Source organism: Staurois parvus, unplaced genomic scaffold, assembly GCF_062004578.1.
Source record: "Staurois parvus isolate SC_StPar_1 unplaced genomic scaffold, SC_StPar_1.0 ptg001030l, whole genome shotgun sequence".
Taxonomy (NCBI): domain Eukaryota; kingdom Metazoa; phylum Chordata; class Amphibia; order Anura; family Ranidae; genus Staurois; species Staurois parvus.
Window position 1 is genome coordinate 50,554 of NW_028318826.1, and position 12,642 is coordinate 63,195.

General features: G+C 45.7%; 1 protein-coding gene across 1 annotated transcript in view; it reads left to right on the top strand.

Annotated features, from left to right (window-relative positions):
• LOC149441065 (uncharacterized) overlaps nt 1-12,218 on the top strand; it is a 34,181-nt gene extending 21,963 nt beyond the window's left edge. Inside the window, exon 2 of the mRNA XM_089657802.1 lies at nt 7,334-12,218. Within this exon, the coding sequence (XP_089513928.1) occupies nt 7,527-9,932 (2,406 nt within the window). The 5' untranslated portion in view covers nt 7,334-7,526 and the 3' untranslated portion in view covers nt 9,933-12,218. The remainder of the gene's footprint in view (nt 1-7,333) is intronic.
• The last annotated feature ends 424 nt before the right edge of the window (nt 12,219-12,642 follow it).

A 12,642-nucleotide genomic window follows, 5' to 3' on the forward strand; every position in this document is an offset into this window, starting at 1 on the left:
GCAATCCTCAGAGGGGTAGGAGAGAATAGCCGGATGCAGTGGGCCTCAAAGGAGGAGAAGGATAGAGGGGGGTTTGGGAGGATCTGGAAGGTGCTCAGCGGTGACAAGAGCATGCCGACCCCACCACCTCTACGACCGCTTGGTCTGGGTGAGTGGGTCCAGACGAGACATCCATAGGAGAGTGCTGCAGGGGAGGTAGAGTCAGTGGCTTGGATCCAGGTTTCGGTGACCGCTAGGAGGTTGAGGGAGCGGGAGATAAAGAGGTCATGGATGGTGGTGAGCTTGTTGCAAACCAATCAGGCCTTCAGGAGTGCACACAAGAATGGAGGGGTGGTTGTGGGGAGCAAGGGGACAGGTATTAGGTTGAGGGGGTTGCAGCAGTTTGTGGAAGTAGGAGGGTGCCTAGTGGGTGAGTGAGGTGGTGAGGGGCCAGGGTTCGGGGAGATGTCCCCGGCAGTTAGGAGAAGAAGAAGGGTGAGAAAGGTGGCATGGGAGCTGGATGTGCATGAGCGTGTGAGTCTGTCAGTGGTGTTGTGTGGGTCGGTGGGAGAGTCGAGTATTAGGAGGAGGTGGTGAGAGCCGTAGTGGGGAGATGGAAGCAGTGAGGGTGCGATGTATAGTTGTTTTGGAGGAGAAGGGGGGTAGAGAGAGGAGATTTTGGGAATGGAGGAGAGGCGTATGAGGAGGAGGAGTACAGGTGGCATTTTAGGAGGGTAAACGGAGAGGTGGACAGGTGAGGAAGGTGAAAGGTTTCTCAGGGCGTATTGTTGCGGATAGTCCATCGTGCAGTGGCATATCATGTTGAAGTAGCTTTTTATAGCAGGAGTTCTAGTGATTAGGATCAGGGTGGGTAGGGATCAGTTCGGTAAGTTGTAGGTTGCAAGTTCCAGATTGTGTGAGTCTCAGATTGGAGGGTTATGAGGGGGGTCGTCAGGTGGGCTGCAGGTCGGAGTAGGGTTGATAATCCGAAGGGTTTCAGGTCAGGGCCGGGTTGATCATCCAATGGGCACAGGAGGTCCGGGATGGTAGTCCTCACCAAGGCAGGGCCGTTCTCCGGGGGCAGGGTCACTCGCCAAGTCTACTTCGGGGGTGGATAGAGGGGCCTCGGGTCAAGGTAGGGCCACATCTTGGTAGGATGTGGCAGGTTTCGCTACTCACAGGGGTAGGCAGGAGGGCCTCGGATCCAGGTCAGGCCTCGATGTGGAAGGCTGAGTCGGGTCTCGCAGGCCGGGTTCATCTGTGGGTTCAGGAGGAGAAGGAGATGGGGACTGTAGGCTCACGGTTGCGGTGAGCATGCCGTGGTGGGTCTTGACGATCTTTTAGACTGTAGGCTTACTGCTGGGTGAATTGCCGGAGGAGCGTGCAGGGGTAGGCCACGGTAGGCCTCGCCAGGCCGGGTACTGTAGTTGCCTTGGAGGGGGGATCTGGGTGACACCGCTCTACCCTCCAGGTGCGGGTGAGGTTGGGGGGTCGTCCCTGCTCAACTTCAGTCCTCTTTGGTGCGGTGGGAGAGCGGTGGGTGGCTGGGTCATCTGCTGCAGGCTGCGATCTTGGATGGAGTAGGCCATGGCTTGGTAGGAGTGGGCCGAGTTCGGCCCTGCTGGGACAGGCACTGTAGTGGACTGCCGGAGGCTCGGGGGTTATCAGCATCCGCCCCCTGCTGCTGTTAGATCGATGGGCGAGTAGCTAGCCGCTACAGGGCCCGGTGTCTGCAGGTGTTGTAGGCCGCTGTAGGCCATGTAGCAGGCCCCGATCCACCGGATTGGACGGAGTTCCAGGCTATGCGGTGGCAGAGGCACAGAGGGCGGCTGTGCAGCACACGCTGGGGAGAAGGAAGCAGGACAGGAGGGAGCAGGAGGCAGGAGGCTCCGGGTGCTAAAGGCAGCGTGGAAGGCCCTGCATCATGGGGTCAGACGGAGCTCTGGGCAGCGCTGCTCCCCCCCTTCAGAAACAGGGAGCGGCTGGGCAGCATGTGGAGGGGAGGGGGCCCGGGGACTTGGATGTGGCAGGCCAAGGCGGGCCCTGCTTTGTCTGATGCCGCGACGGCAGCTGTGGAGATTCGGGATGTGTAGATCCGGCAGAGTACCAGGCCACGTGGCGGTGGATCGTAGCCTCTCTGCCTTCTCGCAACTCCTCCAGGGTAGGTTCTCCTTCATCGCCAAACACAAAAAGATCTGTAAGGCTCTCCCACAGCAATCCAGGGCCACGAAAGTCATATCCCTCCGGACAGCACTCTGTTGACACTCCTAAATATTCCTGCTCTGCGTACCATCGCAAAGCCCTATATCGGTTGTCCAGCTCTATCTCCTGCTGGACCAGCCTGTCCAACTCAGTCACCCATTGCTCCTGGGGTCGCTCTCCCAGGAATGGCATCCATAACTTCAGATGGTCCCTGGCCCGTTCCCCTGGGGTTGGATTACACTTGCCATTGTCCATACCAGCAGACTGAAGGTCTCCTCTCCAAAGCACCTCCCAAATCTGCTGCCTTAGCTCCAGGTACTGATCTGTAGACACAGTCCTGGGGTATGTTGCAAGAACAGTCTGCAGCAACCCTGGGAATTCTGATGCCAGGTCCATATCTCCACTGGGGTGACTGACGTCTCCTTTCCTGCTCTTGGATCCCGGTGGTTTGGATGTGTTCACAGCTTGGAAGCACAATCCCACTGCTTACCACCAATGTAACGGACCCCGACTGCTCTAGGGTATTTCCTGCTTCCCTGTCCGACCACAAACCCACGGACACCACCACTGATCCTACAGGAAATAGCACCAGAATCTTCTTAAGACAGGAAGTCAATTGCTTTATTTTAACACAAACACAAGATATATACACAGGGTGGGGAAATACAACCAGTAACAGGAAACACATCATCAGGCCGTCCCATCAAACCAAGACACAGAACAATGGGATGCACATGGCAGTGAACATTGACCAACCCCCCACACCAATACACAAACAGTACATCCCATAATAGTTTGCTAGAACAATAGGATGCAGCCACTTGGCAGAGAACAGTGAACAATAGACAACCACATGGCAGAGAACAATGAACAATCTCCACACCAATACACAATACTCGGACATTCCCACCCTGTACCCCAGGGTGGGTTAAACATAAGGGTAATTTAGGGAGCTGACACAGGGGTCCCCCCACCCCCAAAAGTCACTCCTGTCACACTCCCACACAGTCAGTCAGAGTGGAGGAAACTGTCTTCCCTCCCAAGCCAGGATCTGTGCACCAGGGGGACAGTGACAGAGGAATTCCATCCCAGGAGCAGATCCACAGTCTGGGAGTGGAGGAAGCCGGCCTCCCTCCCCCACGGTTAGCCGGAGCAGATGTGGGGTCCCCAGCAGAAGTGCTGGCAACAGGACAGAGCACTGCTGGCCTCTGCCTAGCAACTACAGTCACCACCTGGATACCCCAGTGATGCTGGGCAGTCGTCCCAGATCTCAAACGGCATGATGGAGTCGGCCCAGCCACCCTGTCTTCTCTCCAGCAGCTGAGAGGACTTCAGGGAGGACCAGAGCATACTTCTCCACAACGGCGGGTATGTTCTATGAGAGAGGCAGAGGTTGGCTGGGTGAGTAATGCTTTGTGTGGGACAATTTGGGGTACTGTGTGGGTGCTGGCATTGGGGGACTGGAAGTACAGACTAACTTCGGAGTCCACCTGTCTGGGGTTTCCTCCTGCGTTAGTCCCCTGCCAAAAGGGGAGATATGTGATGGGAGTCACTTTGGGTGGGAGGCCCATGGAACACAGCTCACTTTGGAGAGGTGCGGAGACCCCTGCCTTAGCTCCCCATATCCTTATTATGTGTAAGTCACCCTGTGCCTGTTAGGGGTACAGGGTGATCTGTCCTAATATTGGGGTGGAGGGTTGTGAATTGTTTAATGCCATGTGGTTGCATCCCATTGTTCTCTTGTGTGTCTTGCTTGGGAGCAAACTATTATGTGATGTATGTCTATGTGTATTGGCTTGGTGGGGGGTGTCTTCAGCAGCCCTCTTGATGGGACTGTCTGTTAGTGTGTCTCTTGTTACTTAATGTAGATTGTCCCGCCCTGTGTCGTTATGCAGGGAGGGGGGGTTGCTCCCTTGAATGTATATATCTTGTATCTGTGTTCAAATAAAGTAGTCTATTTCCTGGTTTCCTTCACTTCTGGTGCCGTCTAGTCTTGTATGGTCAGCGGGGGTGTCTGTGGTCAGTGTTTGGACAGGGAAATCAGGAGTCTAACGGAAGTACCCAAGCACAGTCGGGGTCCGAGTTCCATTACAGACCGCTTCTAGATAACTTGGTGTATAATTGTGCACCACAGGATATATTGGTTACCCTGGGTTGATCAGATCCATTGTAATACTCTCAAATTACAATAGCCGAAGGTACCAGGAGGTTAGTTGACAAATGGGACATTAACCACAATACCTCTTCACATTAGCAGTCATTCTGGCCAATAGAACTGGTCTGTTATCTTTGCCTTTGATTTCTCAGTCCACAGGTGACCACCCCATGTGTCATTGTGAGCCATATCGAGTAACATGTATCAAAGGCTTGGAGACCAATAACTGTTACACTTTCCCAAACTTTGGTGACTTGATACAGCAACTCACTATTCACCACAAAGTATAGAAACCTCTTTTTGGCTTCAAGCACTTGTGATCCTCTATTAATCACAGTGACTTGTTCGCTGGCATTTTTTTAAAATGTTGGGTCCTGCATTTGGGTGACACCAAATGCTCACCTTGACATTTCTAGGTCAGCACTACAGTAACCTCCTCCCCCATCTTCTTCAGACATAGCCTACAATGGGGAAGTTCCCTCTACATCCTTCCCAACCATAACGTGCATAGGAGATACACCGCCCCCATCACAATGTCCAGCCCTTCAAAGGGAATACACCTGTGACCATGTTCAGGCATACCTCTGCTCACATAATCCCACAGTTCCACAAAGAAAGGACAGTACCACTATGATGTCATATATCAGATTGTGTGCGACCCCAACCCGTTGGGTATCCATGCCACACGTAGCAGTGATGTCAGTTGTATCAATGGATATTCTTTAGTTTTCCTATATATGCATACTACCCGTGGGGTCTTAATTAGGGGCCCACTCTCCCAATTACTCTGGTATGGACAAGGGTTACCTTAATATTGGAGTCCAGTAATACCTGTTCATGGAGCTGATTCACCCAGATGTCAGATTATATTTGCCCCTTAATCAGATCCAGGTGGGCAGTACAGACCCTTTGAGCATAGCAGGAAACCCTCAGTAACACTCTGCACTTCATGGGCTCCTCCTGTGGCATGGACATGGCCCTAGGTGTGATACCATCAGTACAGCATGTTCTCATTCTTTTGTGCTGGAGCAGAACTCTGAGACACTGGTTTGGTAGCTCCCTGACTCCTGAGTGCTGGTTCCCAGTTTTGGTGATGACTTTGTTCTCTGTACTGCCAAAGCTCCTCGGGACTTGGCAGGTCCAAGTAGTTCCTCCACCATGGTGTACCGTTCCACCAGTAGGTCCACCACTTAGGGTTCCTCATAGTTGGCCCAATGTTGAAGCCCACTAATTTGCTCCTCAGGTACTGGTCCACATTGACCCATTTCACAGTCTGAGGTTTTGTCAACTTCTCCGGTTACATCAACTTCATGGCAGGTTGCAGTTGCATTTGGGAATATGTTGACTGGTTGGCCCAATCCTTCCAACAATGTATTCAGTGTCCATGGACAGCAACAGTCACTCTAAGGTGGGCCAAGATCTCCCCATTTAGATTATTGGCATCAGCTGGTAGGAGGTCACAGTAGGCTTTCTGCAGCTCCCCTGACAGGAAAGGAGAGATGAGGCCGGCCCACTGGTTCTGAGGCCACCCCTCTCCCTCGGCCATGCATTCAAGTGTTGTCAGGAATCATCACAGGGAGTAAGTTTTTGCAGGAAATGGCTGACCCTCCCCATCGCTGAGCTGCTAGGGCAGCAACAATCTTCAGATGCTCCACTAGAGTGACCAACTGGGTCTGCACAGACTTCCTCTGAACCTATAGTTTATTGAATTATCATCGTATGCAGAAATTTATTTTTGCTGTAGTGATTCTTTGGGGGTTTTGTCAAATGCTTTTTTTGTGGGCCGTATTATGTATTTCCATTAGTTTTGGGGTAGAAACATATTTAGCCCTTAGAACTATCAAGGCTCACATGTCTGCCCTGTCTGTCCTCGTTCAACATTCTCTTGCTACTAATTAATTATTATGTACTTTCACTCAAGGAGTTTGAGATGTTCTGCTCCCCTCCCCCCCTGTTTTGTTATTTAAAAATAAGTCATACTTTACCTTTTTTGCATTGGTCCATGTCCCACCTGGCACTGCCCTTGTGTCCTTTCTTTCACAATCCCTGGCCTATTAGGCTGGAAAATGAAGAGCGTTGATTTTCAAGATTCACCTCCTATTGGCTACCATTGGATATGTATTTTAGTCTGCGTTGTTCGGGTTTTTAGATGCACTTGCCGAATGTACCTGCAAATCTGAACCCAAGTATCTTCACCCATCACAATGCAGCACAATGCTCTGAATGAGAACAAAGAATGAGATTCTGCTGCAGAAAACTGTAAGAAATTGTCAATTTTACCAGCCAATGGGAATAATCTAGTGTCCTCCATAAAATACAAACATTTAGATATGTACAATGTTGTAGATATACTTTCTATATATTAGATATATTTAAAGGATAACTCCACTTTTGTGGGGAAAGTGACAAAAAATATGACATATACATATGATCCACAATCCATATTGTAATTGAATGTTTTTAAAAATGATTTTTTTCCTGTTCAATCTGCAGCGCTGTTATTTTCTGTAAAATTCAATGCAATATGGCAACCTGGAGGCGTTCTATAAACAGCTTGTGTACTGAACACCCCTCAGAAATGTCATTTCCTGCTGCTGTGATTGGGTCATTGATTTTCCCAGAAGTCTTCACTAAAAAAGTTACATTTTAGGCATCCTGTTGTACAAAGATTTTATTTTTGATGTGATACTCCCAAGGTCTAATCACTTCTAAAGGGATGCAGACTTTCCTCATTAGAACACTGCAGGGGCATCAACTAAATAATCATGAAAATGTCACCCCCATTAACATCCACTTTACACATTGACATCTTCACAGCAGAAACAGGTTGGAATCTACAACAAAGTTATTAAAATCCCAGCAATGTACATTGATCACTCAGATTATTTTTTCAACAAAAATGCAGTTACTCTTTAAAAAGAGAGTTAAAATAGGAAGTAACTTTATTTAACCCTTTATATAGAATTCTGACTTGTATTTATTTTTTTTTCTATACAGGTGGATTGAGGAACCAAGTTTTTGGTCAAGTTGCTCTTTATATGTACAACTGAGCTACGTGGGAAATCCATTCTCAGAGGACAACAGGAGAGAAGTAATTTCAGTGTTCTGGAAGTGAAACGTCCATCCCCTGTATACATAAGAGGAGTCATTTTAAAAGTTACTTCTTCTTTGGAAAGTGAAAGGTTTTACAATGAAGGCAAAACGCATCACACAGCAGGAGACGGACACTGGTGAGAAACCATTTCAGTGTTCTGAATGTGACAAACCTTTTACAACAAAGGGTAATCTTATAAAACACAAAAAGATTCACACCGAAGAGAAGCCAAATCAGTGTTCTGAATGTGACAAAGCTTTTATAGTGAAGGCAGATCTTATCAGACACCAGAGGGGCCACACTGGAGAGAAGCCATATCAGTGTTCTGAATGTGACAAAACCTTTAAACATAAGGAAGGTCTTAAAATACACAAGATGATTCACACTGAAGAGAAACCATTTCAGTGCTCCAAATGTGACAAGGATTTTCTACGGAAGGCACAGCTAATCGAACACCAATGGGTTCATACTGGAGAGAAGCCATATCAGTGTTCTGAATGTGATAAAGCTTTTACAGTGAAGTCAAGTCTTATCACACACCAGAAGATTCACACTGGAGAGAAGCCATATCAGTGTTCCGAATGTGATAAATCTTTTGCACAGAAAACTAATCTTATCTCACACCAAAAGATTCATACTGGGGAGAAGCTGTATCAGTGTTCTGAATGCGATAAAGCTTTTACAACAAAGTCAGGTCTTATCTCACACCAGAAGATTCACACTGGAGAGAAGCCATATCAATGTTCTGAATGTGATAAATCTTTTGCACAGAAAGCTAATCTTATCTCACACCAAAAGATTCACACTGGGGAGAAGCTGTATCAGTGTTCTGAATGCGATAAAGCTTTTGCACATAAGGAAAGCCTTCTCTCACACCAGAAGAGTCACACTGGAGAGAAGCCATATCAGTGTTCTGAATGTGGCAAAGCTTTTACAACAAAGTTAGGTCTTATCACACACCAGAAGATTCACACCGGAGAGAAGCCATATCAGTGTTCTGAATGTGATAAAGCTTTTATAAAGAGGGCTCATCTAATCTCACACCAGAGGAATCACACTGGAGAGAAGCCATATCAGTGTTCTGAATGTGATAAAGCTTTTACACATAAGAAAAGCCTTCTCTCACACCAGAGGAGTCACACTGGAGAGAAGCTGTATGAATGTTCTGAATGTGGCAAAGCTTTTGCAACCAAAACAAAGCTTTTGTCACACCAGAGGGTTCACACTGGAGAAAAGCCATATCAATGTTCTGAATGTGGCAAAGCTTTCCCATTGAAGCCAAGTCTTACCAGACACCAGAGAATTCACACTGGAGAGAATCCATATCAATGTTCTGAATGTGACAAAGCTTTTAGACGTATTGAAAGCCTTAACATACACAAGAAGATCCACACAGGAGAGAAGCCATATCAGTGTTCTGAATGTAACATAACTTTTGCATTGAACTCAGAGCTTATCCTTCACCAGATACGTCACACTGGAGAGAAGCTATATCAATGTTCTGAATGTGATAAAGCTTTTATACATAAGTCAAAGCTTTTCAGACACCAGAAAATTCACACTGGAGAGAAATCATTTCAGTGTTCAGAATGTGACAAAGGTTTTATAGTGAAGTCACAGCTTATCATACATGAGAGGATTCACACTGGAGAGAGGCCATATCAGTGTTCTGAATGTGATAAAGCTTTTACTTGCAAGAAGGTGTTTATCAGACACCAGAGGATTCATGCTGGAGAGAAGCCATATCAATGCTCTGAGTGTGACAAAGCTTTTACAATGCGGCCAGAGTTTATCAGACACAAGATGGTCCACACTGGAGAGAAGCCATATCAGTGTTCTGAGTGTGGCAAAGATTTTACACGTAAGGAAAGCCTTATCAGACACCAGAGAGTTCATTCTGGAGAGAAGCCATTTCAATGCTCAGAATGTGATAAAGCTTTTAAGCATAAGGAAAGCCTTGTTATACACCAGAAGGATCACAAGGGAGAGAAGCCATATCAGTGTTCAGAATGTGACAAAGCTTTTATAGTAAAAAAAGATCTTATCAGACATCAGAGGATTCACACTGGAGAGAAGCCATATGCATGTTCTGAATGTGATAAAGCTTTTACAACAAAAGTAGTTCTTAAAAGACACCAGATGAGTCACACTGGAGAGAAGCCGTATCAGTGTTCTGAATGTGATAAAGCTTTTGAAGCGAAGGCTATTCTTATCTCACACCAGAGGATTCACACTGGAGAGAAGCCATATCAGTGTTCTGAATGTCATAAATATTTTAAACATAAGGAAACCTATATCAGACACCAGAGTATTCATACTGGAGAGAAGCCATATCAGTGTTCTGAATGTGATAAAGCTTTTAGACAGAGGGAAGGTCTTATCAGACACCAGGTGGTCCACACTGGAGAGAAGCCATATCAGTGTTCAGAATGTGACAAAGCTTTTACTATTAATTACAGATTAATCAGACACCAGAGAATTCACAAGCTTCAGCGGCAGTGAGAAAACTCTGAGAGAAGGGAGGTGTTAAATGGATAACAGCTAATCCACAATCAAAGAGTTGCATGTACCTCCTTACTTTCACACCTCATGTCATCCCACAAACTAGTGAAATGTATAATGCTACTTTAAAAAGCAAACTAAAAAGTATAAGTAAACAATGGATGGATTTCTTGAGATTAGTGCTTATCTCCATCTGCACTCACCTATAAAGTCTTTGAACCTTTTACCTTTGATCATTTTTTCAGAGAAGCACCAATGACTGAACTGTTTCCTCATGATTCTCATCCTACTCATCTCCTGTTTAAGAGGGTTTGATGGAACATATAAAGCATTTTCATTCTTTTCTAACTGAGCTGTGTTCCCAAGTGCTTTTTCATTGCCAGATCCTGAGCTAATACAATAACAACACTGCCTCAGTGCCGGAGACTAGGTAGTGGTCAAGTGGCAAGTCTTTGAAGTCTTAGAAGGAAAGTCCTTTCTAACATTCTTCCACTGATACATCTTCAGTGATACCTGAGGGTTCCAGCTAAGCCCACCTTGTTTACATCTCCTACTATACATTCCACTTCTTCTCCAATGATTCAAGCCTTATTTCAACATTCCACATCCTCACATAGATGACATCTTTACAGTCAGGTCTGCGGCTGGGGCACCAGACAAGAGGTCTTTGTTCAGTGAGAAAGCAACTTCCTAAGCTGGCATAAGCCTTCCAACAGTGAGTTGCTGCAGTTTTTTGGGATGAGCTTGACAGTACCACTTAAACCCAGCTGGTCCCATGTGTGTTCCATCCAGTTTTGCGGCAAGTCTAAGGGATCCTATCAGGTGAAGATTGGATGTCCTTGTTATCTTATTTCTCTGTCCAGCTATTACTCCTCTCCATAGACATATCACACAAGGCAACTACAAGAGATCTGATCTTACAAAGTGCTGAGTGTGCGGTCATATTCCTACAATTGGGGTTCTCTTTATTGACTCTTAGTGGACAGATCTCGTTTTTGGAAGTTTGCTTGTGAAAGACAATATTGGATCCTAGAAATGTTAGGCTGTTGGCCCTAAAGTGTAATTATGAAATTATTGATGCAATATCAGTAATTATAATTCCACAAATGCTGAAAGCTGTCATTGCCACTTTAGTCCCAGATCATTTCTCTCTCTAAACTCCTTGATTCCCAGAGAGGTTTTTCTTCTTTCTATGTTTGGCAATGTCCCAGTTCTACGTATTATAACTTTATCATTTGTAGTCTACCCAGATGTATTATACATCATGTTTTGGGGGACAGATAGGGCTTTTATTCAGTATGAAATTTGTATAAATTTTGTATTCCCAATGCAGTGTTTAGGTAATTTGTGCTTCCCCAAAATTTTTAATTTCAAAGTATAATCAACAAAGTCTGCTGATTAAAAATGATTTCATATTAGTGGAACGTTTATGTAATGTAGTGGAATGGTAACGCTCACATTTTACTTTAGGAGAACTTTATTCCCCTTGTTTCCTATACTTTATTATCTCTTGGTGGGTCTAGAAATGGTCAGTGGGGACCAGATCCAGACCCACACAGGCATCTGTTATAGTGATCTATTGCTGGCTGCAACCAGCATCTCTAGAGTGTTTTATACAGCAAACGTTTCATAAACAGGATGGGGAATCTACATGATGAATAAGATGAACCTGCGTACCGGAGTCATGAATCATATAACCAATGACACCATTGATAGTATAGAAGTGGCTCCATCACCTAAGGGGGTGTCACAGAACTGCATGACTATCTCGGAAGCTCAAGGTGGAGTCTACAAACTGGTGTCAGAATGTTGTCCATATATTTTAGAACATGAGGATCTCAGAAGGGGATTTCTACACAAGGTAATGGAGTTCTAACAGTCACCTGGGTGGGAGGAAGTTGGATCTATTATCTTGAACGGGTTTAGTTGGAACTTGGTTCCAACAACGAGAGGCAATCGGATATTCCCGGGATCAACTTTACCCATAAATGTTGTATCCAGTTATATTCTGTGTATCCAAGAAAGAATACAGGACTTTCCTACAGCAATCCACTGAGCTGGCCACAACCAACTCTTGAGGGCGTCTATTCCACATTCTCACAGCTCTTACTGTGAAGAAACCTTTCTGTGTTTGGAGATTATATTTATTTACCTCCAGACGTAAAGAGCGCCCCCTTGTCTTCTGTGATGACCTCAGGGGGGATAACTCTACACTGAGTTCACTATATGAACCAACCTATGTATTATACATGCAGATCATATCCCCCCTTATGTATTATACATGCAGATCATATCCCCCCTTATGTATTATACATGGAGATCATATCCCCCCTTATGTATTATACATGGAGATCATATCCCCCTTATGTATTATACATGGAGATCATATCCCCCCTTATGTATTATACATGGAGATCATATCCCCCCTTATGTATTATACATGGTGATCATATCCCCCCTTATGTATTATACATGGAGATCATATCCCCCCTTATGTATTATACATGGAGATCATATCCCTCCTTATGTATTATACATGGAGATCATATCCCCCCTTATGTATTATACATGGAGATCATATCCCCCCTTATGTATTATACATGGTGATCATATCCCCCCTTATGTATTATACATGGAGATCATATCCCCCCTTATGTATTATACATGGAGATCATATCCCCCCTTATGTATTATACATGGTGATCATATC